The 27217-nt window shown below is 49.5% G+C and overlaps 3 protein-coding genes across 9 annotated transcripts in view; 1 reads left to right on the plus strand and 2 right to left on the minus strand.

The window, feature by feature from the left end:
* Positions 1-27217, plus strand: part of LOC148218076 (uncharacterized) — a 119499-nt gene that overhangs the window by 77755 nt on the left and 14527 nt on the right. The gene's annotated exons all lie outside the window — the stretch shown is intronic.
* LOC148218077 (uncharacterized) lies at positions 433-7658 on the minus strand. Of its 2 annotated transcripts, none has more exons than XM_088158118.1 (2): positions 7555-7658; positions 433-1846 (listed from the first exon to the last, which is right to left on the minus strand). In XM_088158118.1, exon 2 carries the CDS (start codon positions 1718-1720, stop codon positions 1064-1066), a length of 657 nt encoding a protein of 218 aa, XP_088014244.1. In that variant the 5' UTR covers positions 1721-1846; positions 7555-7658; the 3' UTR covers positions 433-1063. The 2 variants fall into 2 exon arrangements, with proteins under 2 accessions (XP_088014244.1, XP_088014245.1); XM_088158119.1 differs by lacking the exon at positions 7555-7658 and adding an exon at positions 1938-2037 and having other exon boundaries at positions 1002-1846.
* Positions 8797-14881, minus strand: LOC148218078 (class I histocompatibility antigen, F10 alpha chain-like). Of its 6 annotated transcripts, none has more exons than XM_088158165.1 (8): positions 14683-14881; positions 12774-13037; positions 12238-12510; positions 10854-11126; positions 10654-10761; positions 10520-10555; positions 10369-10400; positions 8797-9260 (listed from the first exon to the last, which is right to left on the minus strand). In XM_088158165.1, exons 1-7 carry the CDS (start codon positions 14879-14881, stop codon positions 10375-10377), a joined length of 1179 nt encoding a protein of 392 aa, XP_088014291.1. In that variant the 3' UTR covers positions 8797-9260; positions 10369-10374. The 6 variants fall into 6 exon arrangements, with proteins under 6 accessions (XP_088014291.1, XP_088014290.1, XP_088014296.1 ...); XM_088158164.1 differs by having other exon boundaries at positions 8797-9274; XM_088158170.1 differs by having other exon boundaries at positions 12774-12925; positions 14683-14786.

Raw genomic sequence — 27217 nt, forward strand, 5'->3', positions numbered from 1 at the left:
CCCAATGCCCGGCTGGGGCTCCAGGGCAGGGGGTCCTTGAGCAGCTGCCCCAGAACCTCCGCCAGGGTCTCCCAGCGCAGCCGGAGCCGCTCGGCCTGGGGTCCCCAAAGGCCTCAGCGAGCCCCAAGTCCCTGCCAGGAACCCTCAACTCCCTCCAAGCCAGCATCCCCCACAGCCCCTGCAAGTTCCCCCCATGGCACCGGCCGTGGCCGTGTCCCCACATGTCACTGGCCATGTCCCACCATGTCCTCACCCATGGCTGTGTCCCCACCATGTTTCCATCTCTGTCACTGTCCCCCACATCTCCATCCATGCCTGTGTCCCCCCATGTCCCCACGGATGGCCACATCCCCCTCCATGTCCACGTGTCCCCATGTCACGCTCCATGTCTGTGTCCCACCATGTCATTGTCCCCCTGTCCCCACCCATGTCTCAGTTCAGTGTCTTTATTTTCAAGCCAGTGTTGGATGTTTTAAAGGGATGAAGAGAAATGAAAAGGAAATCAAGGCCAAAAGAAAATTATTTCTGTGTCCATGCTGGCTGAGGATCCATATGCTTGGGTGGGAGGGAAGAACCTTTTCTGGAGGTGTTTCCACCGCACTGTCTCCAAAATCTTGGTCTTTGCCCCAGTTCATCATGATTTGGCTGCAGAAGACATGCTTTAGTAATAAAAAATGAAAATTGCAAGTTCATTGAGGTTGGAAAGGACCTTCAAGACCATTCAGTATTCCTGAATGCCACCAGAAGATAGGATTGAACAAAGAAGATTTCCTAGGGTTGAAAGTCAACAAGTTCACTCTCCCCAAGAAATTCCCAATGTCAGTTTGGATCCTGATGGACGTTCCTGCCCCTGTGTTCATCCAGGTACCCACAGGGAGACAGGATGAGGCAGAGTCCCCTCAGTCAGGTGTCTTCCCAACACGGATCACCAGGACCACGGATCACCAGGGCTCTGCCCAACGGGGGTTACTGGGGATCATCCAACACCGATGCTCCCATGGGGGATGGAGCTGGAGCAGAGCATGAAGCTCTTCCCACACTCGGGGCACTCACAGGGCTTCCCTTAGTGGAGCCTCCGTTGGTGTTTGGTCAAGTTAGAGCTGTCTGAGAAGCTCTTCCCACACTCAGGACACTCGTAGGGCCTCTCCCCAGTGTGGATGCGCCGGTGGTCAGTGAGATGGGAGTTGCGGTTGAATCCCTTCCCGCAGTCGGGGCAGCGGAAGGGCCTCTCCTCTGTGTGAATCCGCTCATGTAGGAGGAGATGGGAGCTGGTCTGAAACCTCTTCCCACACTTGGGACACTCGTAGGGCCTCTCCCCAGTGTGGATGCGCTGGTGGTTTCTCAGGTAGGACATCCATCCAAAGCTCTTCCCACATTCCAAGCAGGTGTAGGGCCGTTCCCCTGTGTGGATCACCTGGTGCTTCATCAGAGTTGAAATAGTCCTGAAACACTTCCCGCATTTCCCACACTCATAGGGCCGTTCTCCAGTGTGGATCCTCTGGTGTCGGATCAGCTCAGAGCTCCACCTGAAACCCTTCCCACATTCCAAGCACTCGTGGGGCTTCTCCCCTCCAGGAGGCTTCTCCACCAGCTCTGAGCTCTGTCTGGATCTCCGGCCGCCTTCCCGGCTCAGGGAGGGTCTTTCCTCCTCGCAGCTCCCTAGGCTGGGTTTGCAGCCCCTCCTCGAGAGGGATCTACAGGGCTTTTCTACCTCCTCCATCCACCCACGCCTTGGGAATGACAAATCCTGGTTTGGGGGAAAACACAAGAGAGCACCTTGGGCTGACGGTTCCTCCTTCCAAAGTGCAATTCAGGAAGTCATTGAGCATCTTCTGTCTGTAAGACCCTGCAAAATACAACAATGCAATCCAAAAATTATCCAAGCATAAAGACACAAATCAAAAACTCTCCCAAAATCAAGATTTAGCCAAAAATACCTCCAAAATAAAAAGATTCAGGCCCCGCAAAGAAACCAAGGCACCAACATTTAGCCCACTAAAGCTGATAAACGCCAAAATTCGCCCCTCTGAAAATCATGGATCCCCCTCTTCGGCCACCTGCTGAATGTGGGGGGAGCAATGCTCCTGGGACTGGGGGAGAGGCTCCAGACACAGGGAGGGGTGGAAACTTGTGGTGCTTCCTGTTTCTGTTCCTCCTCTTCCTGCATCCTTGCTCTTCCTCACACTCCTCTTCCTCCCATTATTCCTCTTTCCCCTCTACAATCCCAACTTCTCCTCCCACGTGCACCGTTTGATCATCTTGTTCTTCAACCCTGCTTCGCCTTCCCTTCTCCTGCTCCACTGCCGTCTCCCTCTTCCCCCCAAACCCACAGCATCCCAGCGCAGGGGCAGCGATGGAGCTGGGGCAGCTCGGGCTGGGGCAGCGCTGGGCTCTCGGCCGCTCCCGCCCGCACTCGCTCCCCACTGCAGCCGCTGCCGCCACCACAGCGCGGGGGGGCCCGGCCTTGGCGCTCCCCCCCTCCCACCTCCCCAAATTCCCATCCAGGGGGGCGCTGGGGCCCGGGCCGGGCGCAGGTGGCTCCAGGTGGGCAACGCTGGGAGCTGCGGCTCTGCCTGGACACTGCTGCGTCATCACCGCCGCGCGCTCTCATTGGCTCAGCGCTGCCCGAGGGGCGGGGCTGCACCAAGCCGGGACACCCTGCTCCAGGGGGGATGGCCCCAAAACGGGGGACCCCCATGCAAGGAACAACAGCAAAGGGTCTCTACAAACACAGGCTGCGAATCCGCTTGGACACAGGGCCGGGGACGCGGACATAAGGAAGTGACAGCAGAAGCCATCAGGGTCAGAAAATGTTATTAATTGACCACACAGACTGCTGCTCAGCCAAGGTCCTGCTCAATTCATGAACTCCCAGAAGAACAAAGACTTAACAGAGCCAAGAATATCACTAGCTGTACAAAAGTGGAGTGCATATTAAGACTCAAGCACCCAGGGGCTCTCACATCCTTACACCATCTTCAACCAGGTGCCCTCCTCACACTGACACCATTCAGTCCTTGAAGGCAAAGATGCTTTCTGGGGATGCCCACTCACACAGGATGGTAAACTGGATTTTGCTTTTGAGTGGGAACAAGAGATAGAAGGGAAAATGAGAAAGACATGGACGGTCCTTCTGCAGGGATGCACGGAAGCACCAGCCTTATTGGGGCAAGCCTTGCAGAAAATATCACAAGAATTTACCCCACCCCCAGGGACTGGGTTAATGCAGGATGTGGATGACTTGCTGCAATCAGGAGGACAAGAAGTGGTAGAAGAAGCCTCTGTGAAATGGCTGAATGTTCAGGCTAAAAAGCATCTTTAAATATTTGATTAAAAAAAAGGGCAAATGGTGGAGAAAAAGGTAAAATATTTGGGACATATTTTGACTGTAGGCTTCTCGTGTATTGACCCAGAGAGAGACCAGGGAAGCTCAGAAATAACCCAGGATTAAAAAGGAGTTGCAAGAAGTATGACGATTAATAGGAAATTGCAGGATCTGGATTGAGGATTCTCTGTTCTAGCCAGAACACTTTGTGACTTTTAAACACCAGATAGTCTCAATGCTGTGGTATGGATACAAGAAATGGAACAAAACTTAAGATAATGAAATAAACAAATGATTGATGCTGCAGCCATGGCTCTACCAGACTCAGAAAAAAAATTTGAATTGGATGTGGATGTTAAACAGGGCCATGCCAAAGGAATTCTCATTCTAAAATGTTTAACCCAGTGGCCAGAGTGGCCTCATTGTCTGCAGAATTGTGCAGCCACAGCTTTAATGAGACCTGAGGCCCAAAAACTGATGGCAGGAGATCTCCTGTTGTTCAAGTCTGGCACCAAGTGAAAGCTTTGATAACCAAAGGAGCCTCTACATGGATGAGCAGTGCTCGGTGATTACAGAATGAAACTTGTTCAGTGGCACAGGAGGATTTAGAATTGAGGACAGGGCAAGGGTTTAACCCAGGCTCCTGATTGAACAGCCTGCACAGGGGGCTGGGAACAAACCCATGACTGCATTCAAGTGACAGAGCTCCAGAGCCAGGCTGGGAGAGATTTAAGAGACATTCCCTGGCCTGAGGGACAAAATGTGTTTATGGATGGGTCTGCAAGGGCAGGAGAAGGGAAAAGAGCTCCAAGACACGCTCTGATGAAGGAAAGGGAATTAGACCAAGCTCAGATTACCGCCTGCATGGTCAGCTCAACCGGCGGAGCTGGGTGTGCTTGGAAGAGCCTGGCACTGAAATGCCCTGAGCAGGAAGGCTCAAATATCTTCTGGTGACAGCATGGCAGCTAACAGGGTGGCAAACGCAATTCTGACTTCTTCTGTTGACTCGACTGCTGCTGTACTTGAGAGAGAAAACACAGCACTCTCTGATCCTTATGTAAAAGTCCTCTTTATTTTTCTGACTTTTTCTTAAATATCTTTCTTAATGTTCCCAGGTAAGCGCCTGTGATTGGTTCCAAGTTTAGGCTGCTCAGCCCTCTGAGCAATAGCCCCTGCAGCTTAGGACAGAATTGAAGACAGACAAGGATGTAACCCAATGAGTTCCAGCCTATCTCTGCTCTCTGGGGGCCTGTCTGTTAGGCCAGGCCACTTCTCTTAGCAGAGGCCAAATTCACTGCCCAGTGTAAGCCAGCTAACACTGTGACATTGTTCAGCAATCACTGGATCGTTTATTAAGGTATTTCTAAAACAACTCCAAGATAAAGGATTGTGGAAAAAACCGACTCTCAGATGGGGAACTCTTTTTACAGCAAAGATCCTTCAGGGCGTTATGGCTGCTTTAGGAATACAATGGGACCTCCACAAGCCCTTGCACCCCCAGAGCTCTGGGCAGGTAGAAAGAAGGAATGGGGAAATAAAGAAACTCCTTTGGAAGCTGGTGATAGAAACCAAGATGCAATGGATACAGCTTTTGCCATTGGCTTGGGCAAGAATAAGAGCCAGACCCAGGGCAGATATTCAATTATCTCCCTTGGAAGTGATCTTTGCAATTCATTGCCCTGGTAATTCTCCACCTAGTGCAGGGTGGAGATAAGGGATGTATATTTCAAGCAGTCTGTGGCCAGAATCCTGTCTCTTGGGAAATCTCTGCCACAGGAAGCTGGGCTGGCACAGAGCCTGCCTTGGCACTTTGCTGTTCACAACATCCAACCAGGACATCTGGTCCTGCCTAAGGAGTGCAAAGAAGCACCACTGGTGGCCAAGTGCCATGGCCCATTCCAAGAGTCCCTGAGCACAGAAACAGCCGCCAGCACAGCTCAACACGGGGGGACCCCTCACCCTGGGCTCAGGGGCTCTCAAACCCCGGAGATTTGGAATTCCCGGCTGCAGGAGCAGCATGGGAGGGCACCACTGACCCTGCACTGAAGGCAACGCAGCAGCAGCCAGGGCTCCACATCGGGCCAAGCCCCTGGGCCTGCCCACAGATCCTCTGCTGAAATCCTCTGCCTGGGCACCCTCCTTTGGCATCTCCACACACTGGGGCCAATCCTTGCTGCCACTGCTGGAGCTTCGCTGCTTTCTGTGCCTGCACTGCCACAGCTGCTGGGGAAGACAACGGCACAATTCCACTCTGCCCCTCAGTTACACTCACACACTGGGCTGCCGGGCATTCCATGGTCAGAAAATACACCAAGTTGAAAAATGTTTTCAGAATTATTTCTCTAGGCAGGCTTGATTTGCATTTGTCTTGGAGAAAGGAATTATTAAGTGTGTTTTTAAAGGGATGTTACACTAAATGAACGTGAGTTTAACATCTCAACAGACTGGGAATAGCCCAAAAGATACCCACAAGGCTAACAAACATCAAGGAAACATCAGCAAACATCAAGGAACACCCAGCCCAGACACTGCCCCCGGCATACATGGAGGCACCTGGCCTGGAAAAGGCTGAGAAGGAAATCCAGGAATGTGGACCTAATTAACATCAGAGGAAAAGTAATACGGGGCCAATAGGATACCAGATATTAAGAACTATCCAACGTAGAAGCAATGAACACTAAACCAACGGATTCCAAAGGGTTTAAGACTGCATAAAGTTCAGGAAAAATCCAGTAAAACTCACGTGTCATGGAATGATTTTCTCTGCACACCCGGGCACTTATGTGTGGATGAAATTATTTCTGTTGCACATCCTGCCCAGAATCAAGTAATGCCTTGACTCTCTAACACTAAAGATATCAAGTAAAAAGCAGATTGTGGGGGCCACATGTGAGTCACGCAATGCCTGCTCTGGAAGAGAACCTTTGGTTCCAGGCAGTCAGAAGAGCTTTAGAAACACAGATTAACACTGCTGGGGAAAATACCCATTTATCATTCGAACTACAGGACTAGATGACAAGATGTCCTCGAAATAATAATGAAGCAGGCAGACCCAGCTCCTGACCTTCATGACAACCAAACCACGCCAAAGATGAAGGCCACATTTGTGGAAAATTAGATTATTCAAACTGCTATTTGCAAACAGATAATAACGGAAAACTGGTGAAATAGATAACAAATGAAAGTAGAAAGTAGCTCATATTCTGGTAGAAATGTAGAAAGGATGAGAATTAGACAAGTTTTTGGGGCGCCATGGGTTAAACGAATGCAGTTCCTCCTCTGATGTGCTGCAGCAACTCTCATCTTTTTACCATGCACGACACCTTGCTGAGTGCAGCTCATTCAGCAGGTGAGCAAGGGGATGCAGGTGGCAGCCAGGCCTCCTGATCCAGAAACGGCTACAAAAGGACAGGGAATAAGGTCACTGAGAATAATCCCAAACCAAAGAGGATCCAGGAAAAGAGACTAAGCCAATGGACATTAAAGTCAGTAAAGATAATTACTGAGAAAATAAGAAGAGGATTTGAGTAGAGTAAGATGAATATGCCTGGAGATAGGGCCAGGGATTTGTATAAAAGGAAGTAATGGGAGAAACCATCGTTTTCAGAAACTGTTAGTAATTTCCAGAGACAGCTGCTCAGCCAAGATCCTGCTCAGTGCCTGACCTTCGAGAAGGAGAAACACTTAACAAAGCCATGAATATCGGATGTTATACAAAAGGAGAGGTACATATTAACGAGGACATGCAGTAGTCGGATCGGGAAGTCTGAGCCTTCAAAGTACCTCAGTCGGTGGCGAAAGGGAGAGGGGGAATGCAGCCGGGAAAATGAGAATAAAAAGGAGACTGCGTACTACAACAACTGGAGAGACCGCATGGCAAATGCCGCATGGCCTCTCTCTTTGGTCATCAATAAAGTCACTTTTACAGGACTCCTCCGTCTCCTTTATGCACACAAACCTCTGGCCACGGGAATTTTCCCTCACAGCCCCGGGCACAGGGCAGACACCTCTGTGCCACCCACAGCAACCGGGACGAGCCAGCGCTGCTCCGGCACCGGCTCCTGCCGAGGCCCCAGCGGGAAGGAGACCGCGGGCAGCCGCTCCCGCAGCGCCCTCAGCCCAGCGCCAACACGGGCCGGCACCGGCACAACCAACCCGCCAGAGCCCCCTGCCGCCCCCTCGGCCCGCAGCGAGCCCCGAGCCCCCGCACAACCGAGCGCGGCTCCCACCTGCGCTGGGGCCGCCTCCGAGCTCCACCGCGGCTTCACCGGACTTGGGCAGCTGCCGCCGCTGCCGGGCCCACACAAACTGTCCGACAATGGCGCCTTTGCTGCACCCCGCCTCATGGGCGGGGCTTGTCCCCGCTCTGCCCAATCAGCGCGCGACAACCAGGAGTGACATTGCCACAATCAGCCAATGGCAGCGAGGGCCGGGCTCTGCACACGGCCCAGCCTCGGCCCGCGCTCTCAGGGCCCCCCGGGCTGTGGGAGGGCAAAGGCGGAGATGAGGAACAGCCCTGGAACGGGCCCGGGCCCGAGCCGCCATTGGCCTGGAAACACAAACAAAGTTCTCCGCAGAGAATGTTGGACACCAAAATTTCTTTCAGTTTGAAAGACATGTGTTTGCTAGGGAAGGCAGGACTCTCCCTCGGACTAGAGAATGTAAACCCCCTCCCTCTGAATTATTATAATTTTGAAATTAAGGGGGTTTTAATCGAAGATATGAGATAGGAATAACAGTTTCTTACTGGTATGTATAACAAGGCAAGAAAACAACAACTATGGAATTAATAACAAACAGAACCAGGGAGCCTGTGACAGCATTTCTGGCCGAGATGGGAAAGGATGGAGGAGAGGATTTGCTTCTCAAAGCTCTGGGGCAGTCAATCCCAGTGCCCCTGCCGGACTGAAAAGCACTAAGCTAGAACAGCAGGAATGAACAAAAGATCTTGGGCTGGTGGACGAGATGTATCAGGCAATTTTTCGGCAGGAGTTGGAACCTCAGGACGTCCCAGCAGGGCAGGGCAGGGCGGGGCTTCAGCGCAGAGAAACTCAGAGCAGCGCTGAAGGAGCAGCGGGCAGCGGCAGCTGGGTGTGAGCAGAGGGTGATCGGTGCCTCTTTTAGTGAGGAAGGGGTTAATAAGGCCTTAGGTCAGTGGCTGCTCTTACGAGCAGAGGCTCACCCCAGAGGAGAAGGAGCAGCAGCTCTGTGCTGGGTCATGGGGACTTCCTCTCCTTGAGCAAGAGCAGCTCCAAACGTGTCTTCCAAAACCCAAAGCCTTGAGTAGCTGCCCACCCCCATCCTCCTTTTTACCTGGGCCAGGCCAACCTTTTGTTTTCTAAAGCACTAACCAGTAGCTGCAGTTAGAATTTTCTAGCAATTCATGGGAAAAATTCTATAGGTAAGAAGGAACAAAAGAAAAGAAACCTAACCCCCAATAAATAGATAAATATGTAACAACAGTAAATATCTAACAGTAAATAAATATCTAATAGATAAATATCAAACAACAGTAAACATCTAACAACAGATAAATATCTAATAATATATAAATATCTAACAGTAAATATCTAACAGTAGTAATGTCTTGCACAGTTGGCTATCATGCAAAGACGAATCCTGATTATTACAAACAGTTCTTTAGGCACAGAAGAGGAATAATTTAAAACATATTTTTATCTGCATCAGTCTCTGTATTTTCAGTTGTTTCAGGAGCAGAACCCTTCTTAACTCTGGAGCAGTGAATCCAAGGTCCTTTGCCAGCAACTTTGACTGAGGTGAGGGTGGTCAGCAGGACTTGGAATGGTCCTCTCCACTTGGCTTGCAGATGATCACTGTCCCACCACTTCACATAGACCCAGTGTCCAGGCTGGAAGGGATGTGCAGGTGTGTCCAGTCCTATGGGTCTGGATAGCAGGATGTAATTCTGGAGCTTCTGCAACATGGAACCTAAAGCCATTAGATATCTCTGTAAATCCAGTTTCCCCTTCATGTGAATTTAACCTGGAACATGTGGAATCTGATATGGCTGCCTGTTGTAATGCAATGGGGGTTTTTCCCTTTGTGACAACTTCACCAGCCTGACCGGGTTACAGCGTGGCTAGTAATAATAATAATAATAATAATAATAATAATAATAATAATAATAATAATAATAATAAGTGGGATGGGAATGATGGTGTGCCTGTGATATCCTTTTAATCCATTTGTGAACATGTGATCTGAGAGGCTGCATCCAAAGACCAGGGGGAGGGATATATACAGGGATACCCGAGGGCAAAGGTCCAAAGACAAATGAGAATTAGGGACGTGCCTAGGCATGCCTGACATGTCCTTACAAAGCCCATGGTTTTAGGCTAAAGCCTCTGCATCTGCAGGGCAGGGGCCAGACCTCATGTCTAAGGCCTTGCTTTTTAACAGCCTGCCTCCCAAGGTCTTAAATTTGTGCTTTCTTTATAGGGAATTTGGGCTAAATCCCAGTCCATCTCAGCCAAATCGACTACCACAGGAAGGGGCTGGATCCAGCTCTGGGGATTGCTCAGGCAGTGATTCCTGCCGGGATGAGAGAGGGTCACGGTGTCACCCTGTCCCTGTCCCCATCCCACAGGATGGACCTGGCTGGAGCCCATGGAGAGTGAGAGCTGCTCCGGAATTCCACCTGATCCTGCCTCAAACTTGCTCCATCCATCCAACTGATCCTGCTCTGGAACACCTCCCTGATCCCACTTCATCCATCCCACACCAATCCTGTTCCATCCATTCCACGTAATCCCGCCCCACCCATCCTGTCCCAATCCCTCTCTGGAATTCCAACCAATCCTGCCCCATCCATCTCACACAAATCCTGCCCCATCCACCCTGCACCAATCCTGCCCCATCCATCCCACCTGATCCCGCTCCAGAATCCAGCTGTGATCCCACTCCACAATTCCATCTGATCCTGTTCTGGACCCCTACTCTGATCCAGAATCCCTCCCTGATCCCAATCAGTCCAATCCTGCCCTGATCCCTCTCTGGAATCCCACCCTCATCCCGCTCCATACCTGTGGTCAAGCCGTTGTTCCCACATAATTTCCTGCAGAAAGAGAAGATCCATGAGATTCTAGCACGGATCACACACCAGGATTAACCCCAGGATCCATCCTGAGATCTGCACAGAGGGGATCCAGAGCTGGATCCACCACTGGTACTCACTGGCTGCCATGCTGTATTCATTCCTGTCCCTCTTCCCTGTGGAAAAACAGTGGGATCAGCGTTGGTGGCACAGGATTCCCAGAACAGTGCCAGGTGGATCCATGCCCCTTCCCAGCCCCCATCCCGTGTGTTACCGGATTGGCGCTTCCAGATGACAAATCCAATGAGGACAATGAGGATGATGATGGCAGTGATGATGGACACAGCGACCACCACAGTGAGATTCCTGCCAGATGTTGGCTCTGGGAAACGAGGGATGGTGAGCAGGGGGAGGGGGATCCCCATTTGGGCATTCCAAATTCCCAATTCCCACATTCCACATTCCCAGCCTCACCCCAAGCGTAGATCCCGGGCCCCGACATTCCGGGATGCTCCACCCGGCACCGGTACTGCTCCCGCTCCTCCGGCCGCGCCTCGATCCTGGCCCAGGTGTGGAAGGTGCCGTCGCTGTTGGGAACGATCCCGCCCCACTCCGTCTCCTGATCCCAGATTTCATCCCCCTTCATCCAGTTGACTGCGATGGAGCTGGGGTAGAATCCGTACGCGTGGCAGGACAAGATCAGTGTCCTGTGTTCCTCTTTTCCAGACACATGGACATCAGGGGGCTCTGGAATGGGATAATGGTAAGAGACATCCATGGAATTCCATGGGAATGGGATGGGGGTAAGATCTAACCATGGAATTCCATGGGAATGGGATGGGGGTGAGATCTGCCCCTGGAATTCCCACTGGAATGGGATGGGGGCGAGATCTGCCCATGGAATTCCCCTTAGAATGGGATGAGGGAGAGATCTGCCAATGGAATTCAATGGGAACGTGATGGGGGTGAGACCTGCCCATGGAATTGTCATAGTGCCTGGTTTTATATTGTGTTAATTGGTTTGTACTTAGTTCTACAATGGTTCACTCCTATGTTACACCCCTAGTTTGATATGATTCTCCCCTTCCTGCCTCTACCCATGTCCATCATCCCCGAACCCCTCCTATATTCCAGATTCTTCCCTGCTCGTCACCCTAGCCCCAACCCACATGGCTGTCAATCCCCCTTGGCCCCTCCTATCTTTCCAGCATGTTCTGTATCAGTCATCCCCTTCTTGGTACATGATTCGATGTTGCATTATAGTCTCCGCCTATGTTTTCCTCTATTGGTTGTATGTAAACTTAGTCCCTCCTTATGTTACACCCCTAAGCTGTAGCGATTGGTTGCTGTATTGTACCCTCCCATGGGGGAGGGCCCCTATTTAAGTTGCTGCAAGTCTGTGTTCCCTGCCTTCTGTGGTTCCTCCTCCGTGACCGTGGTTGGTTTTCTATCCCTCTCCAATAAATCCTATCCTGGAATTACAAAAGGACTCTCCTGCGCTCTTTTCCTTCCCTTGGACCGGTATCATCGCAGCAAGAGCTTGGAGCTCTACCTTTATCTCGGGTTCCCAGGATCCTGGGAAAAGGCCACTCTCGGCACAGGCTCGTCTTGGAGCTAGCAGGGTGACCCTAGCTTGAGTGGGCAAAGGGGAACTGTGTCAGAATTCTATGGGAATGGGATGAGGATGAGACCTGCCCATGGAATTCCATGCGAATGGGACAGGGGTGAGACCTGCCCATGCAATTCCCACTAGAATAGAACGGGGGCAAGATCTGCACATGGAATTCTCACAGGAATTACCATGTTCCCAAGTTCTCCATTCCCAAATCCCACATTCCCACAGGAATTCTGCTCCCACCTTTGTGGTCCAGCTCCTTCTGCCCATATCCGACATATTTCTGCAGCCATTCTGGACATTCGTGCTCCAGGGTATTCGTCAAACTCTTAGCATAATTTTCATGTTCCCAGTACCTCCTGGTGACCTCAGCAGCGCTGTTGGCCGTCACAAATCTCCCAGATCCCAGGTCAAAGGAGATGAAATCTTGCCCATCGTAGCCACTCCGGTAGGATCCCCGGACGCTCCCGTCGGACAGGAGATCACAGCCGGTAACTCGCAACAATGTGTGGAGACCTGCAGGGATTGTACCCACAGAGACCCATGGAATTGTCTCCTATCCCCACAGAGCCCCATTCCAACCCTATGGAGCCCCAGAGTCTGATGGAGACCCACAGAGCCTCATCCCAGCCCCATGGATCCACATCCCAACCCATGGATCACAAGATATCCCATACCAGCTTAATGGATGTATCCCCATCTCAGCCCCTTTGGCACCCTGTGAATCCACAGCCAAATCCCATAAATCTCATCCCAGCCTCACAGATCCCCCCACTCACCCCTGCTCTGGTTGTATCGGTCCTGCAGTGTCTCCAGGTTCCCAGCAGTCACGTGCTGGCCCCTCTCATAGAACTCGGTCTGGCTATCCCAATATTCCGGATCGGCTCCATCCTTCATCCACTGTGTCAGCGGCTCCATCCGGCCCCGCTCGCTGTCATAGCGTGTGAAAGGGATCCCATCCAGGTACCCCATGGACATGAACTGGGGGATCCCCGGGCTGGGCTCCGACACCCCCACAGACAGGAAGCGCAGGGAGTGGAGAACTGGAGGGACACGGAGATTTGGGGGGGTTGAGGGGGTCATGGATCAATGAAAGAGGAACTGGGAGAGCCGGGAATGGGGTGCATGGGGCCCCAGTGTCCAGCAATGGGGGCTCAGGGGACTCCCTGTGCCAAGGAAAGGGAGATACAAGAACTGGGAGAGGTGGGATGGGGTTCCAGGGTATCCCTGTGCCCAGGAAAGGGGGATACAAAGTTTAGGAGAGATGGGATGGGGGTTGCAGGAGATCCCTGTGCCCAGGAAAGGGGGTCCAGGGGTCCCCAGCCAAGGAAAAAGGGGTCACAAGGTGGGGAGACCTGGGACAGCTGGAATGGGGAGCTCAGGGGTCCTTGATGCAGAGGGAAAGGAGGCCTGGGGGGCGGAGAAAAGTAGGAATCAATGTCCAGGGGGTCTCAGGGTCAAGGAAAGGGGGAGTCTGGAAATAGGAAAGGCAGGATGGATGGGAAAGGGGGTGCAGGGGGGATTGGATAAGGAAAGGCAGGGGGCACCAGTGCTCAGGATTAAAAATTCAGGGGGTGCCCAGAGCCCAGAATCCCCCCGGGACCCTCCACGACCCCCCAGGCCCCCCCCCGACTCCCTGGGACCTACCACAGGACAAGCAGGGCGTGGAAAACTGAGGGGACGCAGAGACTGGGGGGGCAGGAAGCGGAATGTAGAGAGCCTTGGAAGGGTCCAAGGTCAAGGAAGGGACTGGGAGAGGAGGGATCGGGGATCCAGGATGTCCCTGTGCCCAGGAAAGTGGTCCAGGGGTGCCGGGTGTTGCGGGAAAGCGGGGTCTGGGAGCTGGGAAAGGCAGGAATGGGGGTTCAGGGGGTCCCTGGGTCACGGGAAAGGGGGGTCTGGGGATGGGAGAGGCGAGCGGATCCCGGAGGCGCAGGCTGGGAGACGGGAAAGAGACCGAGGGAGAGCGGTGGGGGAGGGGATGCGGGAAAGGGGGAATTCCAGGGAGTTCATCTGGATCCCATTGGATCCCCGCTGCGACCCCCCTGAGACCCCTGGGACGCCGGGGACCTCTTGGACTCCGTTTCGGGAAGCGGCGGGAGTGGAAAACAGGGAGGACACGGAAAGCTGGGAGATCCGGGGGGTCCAAAGGTCAAGGAAAAAAGCGGATCTGCGGTCTGGGAAAAGTGGGATGCCGGAAAAGGAGGAGCAGGGGGGTCCCAAGGCCGGAAATGGAGATTCAGGGGTGCCCAGGAATGGGGGTTCAGGGTGGTCCCGGTGCCAGATAAGGGACTACAGGGGGGTCCCGGTGGCCGGAAATTGGTGCTCAACGGAGTCCCCGTGCCCAGAAATGGGGGTACAGGGGATCCTAGCGCCGAGGAAGGGCTTGGGGGGGGGGGTCACAGGACCCAAAATGGGCCATGGAGGGGTTTCCCGTACCCGGGAATGAAGGTTTGGGGGGTCGCGGTGCCCGATATGGGAAGTTCAGGGGGGTTCCCGGTCCGCGATTCGGGGTTCAAAGGGATCCTGATCCTCAGCAATGGAGTTTCAGCGGGGTCCCGGTGCCAGATGAGGGGGTACAGGGAGGTCCTGGTGCTAGGGAATGGGATGGGGGGGTCACAGGACCCAAAATGGGGATACCGGTGGGAGGGTGTACAGAGTGGTCGCGATTTCAGGGGTCCCGCTCACCTTTCGTCGCGTCCCCCGGATCCCAGAGGAGCCCCAGGAGCCCCAAGAGCAGCCCCAGACCCAGCGCTGGAGCCATCGCGCTGCTCCGCTGCGGGCCAGTCCCCAGCACTGGCCCCGCCCCCAGAGCCGCCTCCGGCCACGCCATTGGCGCCGATATTTCCTTTCCGCCAATGGCAGCCCGATATCTCAGTGACGTCATCGGTCGCCGGGTAGATCTCAGTCTCTCAGGTTTGGACGAGGAAACGAAAGAAACCGAGGGAGCGCGGTGGGGGAGGGGACGTCGGAATTCCACAGAATTCCTCTGGATCCCTCTGGATCCCCGCTGCGATCCCCCGGAGCCCTCTGAGAACCACCTGGGACCCCCTTAAGAAAATGCCGGGTAAGCCGTTTCGGATCCTTGTTATTAAAAATGTATAAATTGAGGCCCAAAGCAAATTAGATTAAATGATCTGCTGTTACTGTCAGAGACAAAAAATAATTTATTGGGGAAGGATTAAATAATAGCATTGGATTTGAAAATTGAAGTATCCCGAGGGTAACTTAAAATTTATGCCTTAACCAAAAACATGAGGAACAAATATGTCCTGAGGTGTGGTACACCCCTGGGGAAATAGGGAAGTTAAAAATGAAACCCAACAAAGTGACAATCACTGATCCTGATTTGCCAATCCGAGTTTGTCAATATCCAATATCAGTAGAAGGGAGCTCGGGCCTTCAGCCTGTCACAGAAAACCTTTTGCCACAAGAGGCTTCAGAACCATGCATGTCCCCACATAATACTCCTATTCTGCCTGTCAAAAAGACAGACGGGAATTACAGATTGGTACAGGATTTGAGGGCTATAAATCAGCGAACTGTTACCAAATTTCCTGTAGTAGCAAACCCTTACACTCTCTTAAGCCAGCTGTCCCCTGACTACACTTGGTATAGTGTAATAGATCTAAAAGATGCCTTCTGGGCATGCCCGTAAGAGGAAAGTAGCAGAGATTGCTTTGCCTTTGAATGGGAAGATCCTGATAAAGGCAGGAAACAACAACTGCGTTGGACAGTATTGCCTCAGGGCTTTACAGAATCCCCCAATGTCTTTGGACAAGGCCTAGAAGAACTGATGCAATCTTTTGAGCTACTAGAAGGGGTGAAATGGTTACAATATGTAGACGATCTATTAATTGCAGAAAAAAGACCAGAAGTCTACTAGAAATGGGACTATATGACTTTGAAACTTTTTGGGACAACGGGGTTTGAAGGTATGCAAAGCTAAATTGCAATTCACAGAACCAGAAGTAGAATATTTAGGACATTGGTTAAGTAAAGGGAAAAAGAAATTGGATCCTAACAAAGTCTCTGGAATACTAAGCCTAGGACTCCAAAGACTAAAAAAGAAGTGAGGAAAATGTTGGGACTGCTGGGATACAGTCATCAATGAATAGTGGGATTTAGTGAGAAAGTGAAAATTCTATATAAAAAACTTACCACTAATCGCCTAAAATGGACAGAGGAGGATGACAAAAGTTTTGAAAAGGTCAGACGTGCTTGAATTCAAGCCCCTGTACTCAGTCTCCCAGACTTGGAGAGACCATTTCAGTTATTTGTAAACACCTCTGATCAAACAGCACATGGGGTACTCAGCCAGGAATGGGCAGGCAGTCGAAAGCCAGTGGGATTTTATTCTAAACTGCTCGACCCTGTCAGCTGGGGTTGGCCCACATGCCTCCAGGCCCCAGTGGCCACAGCACTTTTAATTGAAGAAGCCTCAAAAGTCACCTTTGGGGTGACCCTAGTGGTCCACACCCCCATAATGTGAGGGGAATTCTGAATCAAAAAGCTGAGAAATGGTTAACTGATGCCCGAATATTAAAATATGAAGCTATTCTAATCACTTCCCCAGACTTAGAGCTAAAAGCAGCAACTGCTCAAAGTCCTGGACAATTCCTGTATGGGGAACCAGGAGAAAATTCAGAATGTGATTGTGAGGACATTAGTCCTCACGGAAAAGAAGCGATAAATAAATTAAAGGTAGAACGGTATAAGAATGAATAGGTTTTACCAGATGGCAGGGAATTTTTACTCAAAACCCAAGCCAGACAAATTATTGAATAATTACATCAATGAACTCATTTTGGAACCAGAGTGCTAGAAGACCAATATTTAAATTTTTTTTGATGCATTGCCATTTTTGATATTGCAAAACGGAGCATTCAGGATTGTTTAACTTGTCAGAAAATTAATAAAAAGTTATGCTACAAGGTCCATCAGGAGAACGGAAATTTGCTTACAGACCCATTGAAAGAATACAAATAGATGTTACAGAATTATGAAAAATAGGAAGATGGAAATATTTACTAGTAATAGTAACCAGTTAACCCACTGGGTAGAGGCATACCCTGCAGCTAGAGCCACATCACAAGTGGTAGCCAAAATATTGTTGGAACACATAATCCCAAGGTATGGCCTGGTTCGAGCCATAGACTCAGAGCAGGGGACGCACTTTACATCAAAGGTGCTGCAGTCACTGACCCCGGCACTGGGCATCAGCTGGGAGTATCACACACCTTGGCACCCTCAGAGTTCTGGCAGGGTTGAAAGGATGAATCAAACATTAAAACAACAGCTGTCAAAATTAATGATTGAGACTAAAATGCCATGGACAAAGTGCCTCCCACTAGCCCTGTCTAATATACGAACAATGCCAAATTCAAAAACAGGGATTTCACCATATGAAATGCTGTATGGTATGCCTGACCCTAAAGGAGTACACCTTGATCCGACCTTAGTTCAGGACCCTTCTCTTCAGAATTACATAACAACAATCAGCAAAAACTTAGAAGAATTAAGAGAGAAGGGAATTTTAGCTCAAACTGTCTCTCTAGGATTTGCCATACATAAAATTAAGCCAGAACAACATGTGTTAATTAAAGTATGGAAAGAAGAAAATCTAGCTCCAAAATGGGAAGGACCATATTTAGTTCTGTTAACGACTGAAACAGCTGTGAGGACAGCTGAAAAGGGATGGACACATGTGAGTAGAGTCAAGGGTCCTGTAACCCCTCCTACTGCAGGTTGGGCAGTGACATCTGAGCCTGGAGACCTCAAAGGGCGAATTCGGAAGACTTGATGTCAATATCGGATCAATTCGTCTCGAAGGTCTCCTAATCAGGACTGAAAGTCACCTGCCCCAAACCCGGGTGTAGTCTGTTCATCAAGAAAAGGTGTCCATATTGTACTGAGTTGTGGTGGTGTTATTCCTATGGTGGGCATCCCCCATTCACATTATGTGTCCAGTGTATAAAAAAAGAATATAAGGAAACTATTACAGTATTAATACCCTATCAGCACAAGGAGAAATCGAAATTGATGATCATGACTGGTGGGAGGAATAAGGAAAAAAAAAAAAAAAAAGAAGGAAAACCAGAACAGAGGTATTGACAAGAAAGTGTCAGAAGGGTTGTGTATACTGTGCTGTTACTGCTGTACCTCGTTCTGAAATGTTAAAGCTAAAAGCTGGGACAAAATTAAGAAACACTACCAAAAGAGAAAGACAAAGTGGGAGAGCCCAGGACATATTCCCTGCTGCTGAGAAGATGAAACAAACCTTGGCTACTGGCAGCAACCCCGTAGGCCTTGAGGGAGGCAGAGGGATGAAAATGGTCATGGGAGTCATCCCATTGCTAATGATGATAAAAGGAAATAATGCTGATGCTTGTTCCAAGTGTCACCAGACAATTGGGTACGGGGATGCACGGTATCCACCCTTGCCTTCCACACACACATCAATTCGGCCTGCTGTAATAAACACATTATGCACTATTATGGAAAAAATTGGGTAGCCACCAATTTGGGAAAAGGAGGGTGGGCTCCATGGGCATACCAAAGTTGCCCAGTAGGAGAGACACACCTCTGCTTCCCAAAAGAAGGTATGTGGGGATATTCAGATCAGGGAGGAGTGCAAGATCACTACAAGGAGGAATTGATTAAAAAAAATATTATAACTAAAATGTTCAAAGGAACAAGGACAAACCGTGGAGAAAGTTTTAACTTGTATGAGAAAATAAAACAACAACTCAGCGAACGGGACTTACCCACCTTGGGAAAAATTTATTTGTAGAATTAATGAAAGAAATTACTACTGAACTTAACTCACTGTTGGATCTGTAGAGGAATGCAGATGACTGAACAATGGCCATGGAGGTGGGGGAGGATTAGGGCCAGAGCAGTTGTTACAGTGAAATCAAACAGAAATATCGAGGGGGAGTGTGTGGGAAGTTTAATAATTCTGAATGCTGCTTAGAAATTTATTATAATAGTGAAGTAATGACTAAAATTGCAGAAGAAATAAAACGAATAGCCCATGTGCCTGTACAAACCTGGAACTCTATGCTTAATGATAGTTGGAATAACCTGTTGGGGGGGAGCTTGGTGGAAGAAATTAGGGTTTCTGTTAACATGTGCATTATTAGGACTACTGTTCATCCTTTGTCTTGTTCCACGCTTCATTCGACTAATCCAGTCAGTGGTTCAAGGAATGCAAGTTGCTACAATACCAAGAGAACCTGAGAAGGCAAAAAAATTAATGATAGTAAATGAATTAAATCTAGTACAAGAGGTACTGACAAAATTTGAAGCCAGAACACGAATCAATGGGATAAAAAAACAAAAAAGAAGTGGGGAAATTGTGATAATTGATAAAAGATTCGTGTTAATCACAAAAGCATTGGGGTTTGTATAAACCAGAATACTAAGCTCTGAAGTGAAGCATGGACACTAGATAAAGGAAATTATATGATAAAATCATGCTGTTTAAAATCACCTTGTTATGGTATATTATTTCATGTAATGTTATATTATGTTCTGTTTTCCAAATAAGTTGTATCGGCTACCAGCTTGCAAAATCAGACTTCCCAATAGCCCTTCCTCCCTTTGTCTGATCAATACTGCCTATCTCAAGGACCAGACTTCCAGAACTTCTCTGGTGCTTATCTACAAGGACCAGATGGCTATCTGTGACTGATTATCACCCAAAGGCTTTGTGAAGTTGTGTAAGGATGTTTATTCAACCACCACTGCTTATGACAACAAAAATCCAAAAATTATTGATTACAACGAGAACCCACAGTATAAGAAGAGGCTGCAAACCAAGGTTGGGTGGAGCGTGGAGTGGGCGGTGACCCCTCACGTTCCCCAGCGCTGCTTGCTCTTTCTATATCAAATAAAGCAATCTAAATTTTGCTGAATATCGAGACTTTTGTCTCTCATTTATAACAGGGTTCACCTTTTCCTCCTCCATGTGTGACGTCGTCTGGAGCACAGAGATCCCAGGAGCTGCTTCCTCCTGAGCCAGTGGCACTCCTGGCACTGGGCAGCGCAGGGCCCTGTGCCCCGTATATACCCCTGCAGGGCGGGGCTGTGCCATGTCACCAGGACAACAGAATGGCCAACAGCACCCAGGAACCCGATAGAACGGCCCTGTGTCACAAAGGGCCCAGCCCAGCAGCCCTTCAGCAGCCCAAGCCCCTGGAAGTGGCATGGAGCAGGTGCCCAGCAGGTGCTGGCTTTGCAGGCTGGGCTGTGCGGGGCCAGAGGAATTGGCCGGATGGACGCAGGCAGGGAGTTGTGGTCAGCGGCTCCATGGGCGGCTGCAGGCCGGGGATGAGGGGTGTCCCTCAGGGAGGGCTCTGCCTCGGCCCCGGGGGGGCCCAATGCGAGGGCGAGGGGCTGGGGGGGCCATGGGGGCGTTCGATCAATGGGGAGGGCCCGGGGAGTGCTGAGAAGGGGGTGGTGAGTGGGGGGGAGGGAGGGGTCCCATGGATTTGGGGGGAGTCTTGATGAGTGTGGGGGGAGTCCCATGGATTTTGGGGTCCTGGTGACGGGGGGGGAGCGGTGAGTGGGGGGGGGGTCCCATGGATGGGGGAGGGGCGGTGAGTGGGGGGGGGTCCTGGCGCGCTGGGGTGGTCCCAAGTATCCGGGGGGTCCCAGCGCTTTGGGGCGGTCGGTGAACGGGGGGACAGTGAATAGGGGGAGCCCCGGTAAATTGGGGGGGTCCCTGGTGATAACCGGAGGAGAGGGGGGAAAGGAGCGAGCCCCAAGGGACGCCCCCCGGTGCTGGGGACACCCCGGTGCCCCCCCAGCGCACGCCCCCCCCCCCCCCCCCCATTCCCGCTCCTGTTCCCGGGGGAAGTCAAAGGGGAGGGGCGGAATCCCCGGGATGGGCAGGGGGGGCACAAAGGGGGGTCCGGGCCCTGTGCACCGGAGGGTGGTCGGTACACGAGGGGGGGGTCCAGTCCCGGTGCCCGAGGGGGCGTCCCGGTGCCCGGTGATTCGTGAGGGGGTGTCCGGTGATTCCTGGGGAGGTCTCCGGTGGTCCTGGTGCATGACGGGGGGGTCCCGGTGACTCATGGAGGGGTCTCCGGTGATCTCGGTGCTCGAGGCTGGCGATGTTTGAGGGGGGGTCCGGCGGTCCCGGTGCACGATGAGGGGGTGTCACTGCTCGATGGGGGGGGGGGGGGAGTCCCGGTGCACGGTGACGGTGCTGATTGATGGGGGAGGTCCTCTGGTGGTCCCGGTGCCCGGTGATTGATGGAGGGGGTCTCCGGCGATTCCTCAGGAAAGGGGGGGCGGTCCGGAGATGCCGGTGCACGAGGAGGGGAGAGAGGAAACTCGAGGGTCCTGAGGGGGTCCCGGTGCACGAGGACGGTTAAATTCGGGGGTCCTGGTGCTCGGAGGGGGGGTCGGTTCCTGGTGTGTGACACAGAGAGAGACCCCGGTGACACTGGGGACCCTGGCATGGGGCTGGTGATACTCAGGGGCTCCGGGTGGCACAAGGAGCTGGGGGCATCTGGTAACACAGGGCTCTCGGTGTGACTCGCAGGGCTCTGGGTGACACGAGGAATCTCCCCGTTCCTCCTGGTGGCACTCGAGGAGCTCTTGGTGACTCTCGCGGGGCTCTCAGTGACACGAAGAGCCCGAAATTCCTCTGGGTGACACAAAGAGCTCCCTAAACTGGTCTGGGTGGCACGAGGAGACGGTGGCACGAGAGGAATCCTTTACACGAGGACCCCCAAAATTCCTCGAGCGAACCCCCCCGAAATCCTCGCGCGGGACCCCCCACTCACCGCGAGCCCAACCCCCCCCTCCTCACCCCGGGGGTCTCCGGGTGATTCCGCCCCACGTCTTCCAATTTCTCCCTTTTCCCCCAGGACTGGGAAGGTCGGAGGGACTGAAGGGGGGGTGCAGGTGCGGGTTTTTTCCGGGGGGGTCCCGGCGGCCCCCGGGGCGGGGTCAGTGCTCAGCAGCGGGGCCGCGCCGCTCGCACCCGTTGGCCGAGATCGGGGGGGGGGCGGGGGCGGCCCGGGGACCACGCTGGGCCCCCAAATCAGACCCGGGTCTGCTGCTTTAGTCCTGTGCTCCCAGCGCTGATTTTTCTCCTTATTCAGTCTTTTGATGTATATTTTTTGCTAAGATTTAATAAACCTTTAAAATTTTACAAAGTGAGCGTCGTTTCTCCAACCGTGCACTGCCGGGTTGGAGGTGCAGTTGGAAGGAGAGAGGGGTGAGGGAAAGCTGGTTTGAGGGTGTGATCAATGTGATTCGTGCTAATTAAATTGTAACTATATTAGCAAAATTGTATTTAGATCAATAGAAGACCATTGTTACCGAGTGAAAGGGGGGGAGATGGGTGAGACAGGATAAAAGACATCTTCCAGATGTTGGGAGTCGAAGAAGGAGGTTAGAAGAAAGTCAGATAAGAATAGTAGAAGGACGGAGGTCTGATAAGCAGCATCTAGAAATAGAGCTTCAACCTTGAAATGGGCAAAAATGGAATGATTCCAAGCATGGGACTTAATTAGAGTCATGTTATGGAAAACATCTGCTCAGTCACACAGAGCACCTGCGCTACCTGCAGGTCACACCTCGGTCACTGATGAAGATGATGAGCCTTCACCGGAAATAAGACCCTCAAAAGGATAGAGTATTAGTAGAGCATGCGCCGTGCAGTATAGTTACGTAGATTTTAGGAATAGAAACTAGGAGGAGCTTTCTAGAAACTTCTGTAGCCTACAGTATATAAGTGGGATTGTTAGCCTGGATGCTTTGGTACGAGAGGAAGGGCAGGCCCCTCCCCGTACCCCCGGTCGGTTTTGCTTATGCTTTATACGAACCTCAATTATACTAAAACACTCTCAAATTGTATCCATCCCAAATTATACAATTGTAATACTTTACTTGGATGGTATTTAGTTTCAGTAATTTTTGTAATCATCTTTAATACTTCTGATTGTATTCATTTATAATTGTTACTATTAAAAATTTGTTGTTACTTTTAATCTTTGTTGTTTGTTTAATTGGAAAAATAGAAAACCATTCATAACAATTTGGTGCCGAAATCCGGGAACTCCAGTCCAAGTGAAGAGTGGCTAGTTTTGGGAAGGAGCTCCCCACCAGTTGTTAAGGTGGTCCCAAGGCTAGACCAGGCTCTCTTGGAAAAGGAGTTCCAAATTAGAATAAAGCATAAGCAAAAGAAGCTCGCTACAAAGAGGCGCGCCAGAAGAAGAAGGCTCCCGTGAGAACGCCGGCAGAAAGGGAAAGGTGCCCGTAAAACGTCTTGTGCACATGAACCCTGTGCGAAAATGGGCTGTGTGAGTACCATGGGGTTGGGTAAAGGGGGCGGCTGTGTGCTTGTGTGTGAGTGAGGAATGTCTGAAAGGGGAGAGCGAGTGAATACCCCGGGAGGGACTGGGAGGGAAAGTCCCAGCCCGAGAACTCACGAGAAAAGTCTTTGAGAAGGGAGCTGATGCTCGGAAGAAGTGATTTAAGAAGGGAGTGAATGAGTCAGGTTCAACTATCTGTTGGGAGGATAATAGATGGAAGTTTCAGTACGTGATTAAGAAAGGATTGTGGAAAATAGTCAGAAAGAGAGGTTGGGGAGAGAATAAAAGGAAAAGAAGGAATTAGGTGTGAAACAAGTGGTTGGCAAAAGAAGTGAGATTGGTATATTAAGCGAAGGAGTTGAACCACAGAACGAATGAGAGAGAGCAAGGGAAATGTTGCCGCCAGAGATGGGTCAGAGGAAAAGTAAAATCTCTGACCCAGGGGTTGTGAATTATGAGAATAGTTCACGAGAACCCGGTGTGCCTGGGAACCGAGAGGGGGGTTTCCCAGAAGGGGAGCGAGATTCCTCAGGACAGCCCCCTGAGGATAGTGTTACAATACTAAAGTACAAGGGAATCCCAAAGAGAAAAAGTAAGCAGAAAATTATACAGTACTGTATGTTTGAGTGGACAAAAGAAAAGATTTGTGCAAATAATTTGTACTGACCAGAGTTTAAATCATTTGAGGATTAGATTTGTCAGGTTTTAAATCTATATATGAGTTCAAAACAACGTTTTAATTAAGAAGAAAGTGAATATGCTGCTTTGTGGCTTCCAAAAAGTGTGTGAGGGGTAAATTTATAGTTCAAAGGCAAGAAAAAAAAGGTTATTCGTTATACCCTTTGCAAACTAAAGGACGGGCAGCAAGAAGGGACTGGCTAAAGCCATGGGACCCGTTAGATCACCTCCCACCCCCATACAGACAGCCTGTCCAGCCTGTTCAGCCTGTCCAGCCCTTGGTCCCCGATGCACCCCCTATTCAAGTCGAGCCAGTAGCACACAGAACTAGAGGCAGAAGGGAACAAGAGGAAGAAAGTGACAAAGAGGGCGAGGAAGCAGGAAGGGAAGATAGATTATACCCTCTTAGAGAGGTTCCAATGGCAAATCTGGCCCCAGGACAGGGACCTATTGGTTACATGAGTGTTCCCCTGAATACTAGGGACGTTAGGAAATTTAAGAAAGAGATGGGCAGGATGCCAGAAGATCATATTGAGGTAGCAAAGAAACTAGATCAGTTATTAGGACTGAATATTTACACCTGAGTGGAATTGCAGTCTATTTTAGAAATCTTGTTTACAGTGGAAGAGAGAAATGATTAGATAGTCAGGAATACAGGCTTAGAATAGAGATCATTAGAAGCCAAACCAAAGAGATCAGAAATGGCCTATGGCAGATCCAAATTGTAATAATCAGGAGGTAGAACATAGGCAAAATATGAGAGATTTCAAGTAAATGATTATCCAAAGTATTCAGGAAGCAATGCCCAGAGGACAAAATATAGGGAAATCTCTGAGTGAGCACCAAGAGAAAGATGAATGCCTGGCAGAATGGTTAAAGAGACTAAAAAAAAAAGGATTTGCAGTTATACTCAAGCATAGACCCCGATACACCAGCAGGGCAGGTCCTTTTGAAAACACAATTTGTAGCTAAGTCTTAGAGGGGGGACATCAGGAAAAAGTTAGAAAAATTGAAAAATTAGCAGGATAGGAGCTTCAGGAGTTGTTAAAGGAAGCACAATAAGCGTATGTTCGTAGAGATGAGGAAAAGAAAAATTAAAGCCAGGATTCTAATGACAGCAATCCAAGAAATACAAGCAGCCACAAACACAAAGAATTTATCAGGAAAGAATAAAAATAAGAAAGAAAAATCAGGTCCTGCTTCTGAGGACACAAGACCTATGTGCTTTTCTTGTCAAAAAAAAAAAAAAAAAGGACATACACACAAAAAAATATTAATTCAAGAAAACTAAAGGGGGGGTCAGAGGCTCATTTATTTAATATGAACCAAAATACCAGAAGACCCCTTGATAAAGCTGAAAGTAGATTCTCAAAATGAAGAAATCATATTTTTAGTAGACACAAGGACTTTGTTTTAGTTTAAGGTAAATTTAGAAAGAAACTTTTGAATAGAATTTTTCTGGGAAACAAATTTAAGCAATCTCTTTTTTAATTAGTTAGAGAAAAAAAAATTTCCTCAGAAGTGGGAAAAATAACTATTTATTTAACAGGCAAAACACTTTTCAGTATAAAAATGAACAATATTAAACAACAAAACTTCTTATTGTTTCAAAAAGATGACAGATTCAAAAGAAGGTTTTTTTGTAAGTTGCAGCTTAACTTACTTAGTCTGGTATCAGTTCCTTCAGTGCTGGGAAATGCCTTGGCCCAGGCCAGGCTAGGTGGGCTACAGTGTGAGCTTCCAGTGCTTTCTTGGGTTTTCAGTCCAGAGCAAAATTGAATAATTCAAGAAAAAAAGAAGAAAAACACACTCCAGGGAATTTTTTTACTTTAATTGGTTAAGAAGAAGAAGAAAAAAAAAAAACCTAACCAAAAAGCAAAAGAGAGTTCTCTCCCGCTGTCCACTGCAGACAACTAGGTCTGTGAGCAGGAATGCGGGGGAGTCAGTGTAGTTTCTGATAACTAATTCTGCACTTTTTCTCTCCTCTTTCACTCCTGGAATCAGTCTTAAAGCTGCAGAATTCAATATTCAACACCAACTGAACAGACTATTTAAAGATACAAGCATCATAAAATAAAAAGAAACAATTTGGCTGATAATAAAGCAGGGGGGGAGCCCTAGGAGAAAACGGCAGTGTGAGTGTGGCTTTTGGGGAAGCAAAAGCACAGGGTGGGGCAACATGCTTTTCCTTGGCAGAATTGGAGGCTGTGAAGAAGCTGGGGGTAACCCTGAAAAAAGGATGAATTTTTCTGCCCAATAGTAAAAGAGCGGTGCCAGGACTTTTGGCCCAACAGATCCCAGACAGCTCACATGGGGGGATTCACTGGGGCACGAGAGCACTTTGTGACCATTTTTGTAAAATTTTATTAAAAAAAAAAAAAAAAAAAATACTCAAAAAAAAATGTAATAAATCAAATGAAACTAAGGAGAGTACTGGGTGCCAAAAGCTACAGTCCATATAGAGTTAGAATAGAACCACTGTACTTTGGGACCAAGGGAGAATGTGATTTTTGTATGTGCAGTGAAAAAAATATTATTTTACTGCTGTTTGAAATACCAGTTTAAAGTTGTTTTAAAAGGTGCATTATCAAAGTCTGGACATCCTGAATTAGCTGCCAACTGCAACCTCATTGAACCTGAAGGCAGAACAGCGCTGATGGGAAAGAATCAGACACCTCGTTGATCAATGAAAACAGCCCAGGAGGATTGAAAAATTTCTCCAAGAGCCTCCAACAAACATGAACTGATTTATTTGAAGAACTACAACTCCAGAAAAAAAGACTGGTAACACCTGTTATTAAGAGGGTCAAAAACATAATTAACACACTGGGAAAGTACTAACCATGGCTTAAAGCGTTGTCCATAAATTTGTGTTATTTGTACCTATTGTTTTAATTTGTAGTAAAGAGTAACTAGAGTGAGAAAAAAAAAAGATAATTGGTTTGTTTAAGTTGTGTATGTAAACAGCTAACTTTAAAAAAAAAAAAAAATTTTTAGTAATTTTTTTGGAATGCTATTGGGACAAGTTATGTGAAAACAAATCTTGTAGTTGGCATATCTCCGGAGCTTTAGTGGATTAGGAAAAATAGCTGATCAATCTAAGGAGAAAGATAAGGCAGTGCTGCAGAACTACGAATACTTTGTGCCATCTTTGGAACAAAAAAAAAAAAAGTTAAAATAGTTCATACGAACCTTATGAGGCCAAGCGTATC

Source organism: Sturnus vulgaris, unplaced genomic scaffold, assembly GCF_052056855.1.
Source record: "Sturnus vulgaris isolate bStuVul1 unplaced genomic scaffold, bStuVul1.hap1 Scaffold_195, whole genome shotgun sequence".
NCBI classification, from domain to species: Eukaryota; Metazoa; Chordata; class Aves; order Passeriformes; family Sturnidae; genus Sturnus; species Sturnus vulgaris.

Excerpts from the sequence above, each read along its gene's own strand:
- LOC148218077 (XM_088158118.1), bottom strand. The coding sequence starts at position 1,720 with ATGGAGGAGGTAGAAAAGCCCTGTAGATCCCTCTCGAGGAGGGGCTGC.
- LOC148218078 (XM_088158165.1), bottom strand. The coding sequence starts at position 14,881 with ATGACGTCACTGAGATATCGGGCTGCCATTGGCGGAAAGGAAATATCG. Across the intron at positions 12,511-12,773 it reads CCGATACAACCAGAGCAGGG|GTCTCCACACATTGTTGCGA; the intron begins GTGAGTGGGGGG and ends CAATCCCTGCAG. Across the intron at positions 10,401-10,519 it reads TGAATACAGCATGGCAGCCA|GAAATTATGTGGGAACAACG; the intron begins GTGAGTACCAGT and ends CTCTTTCTGCAG.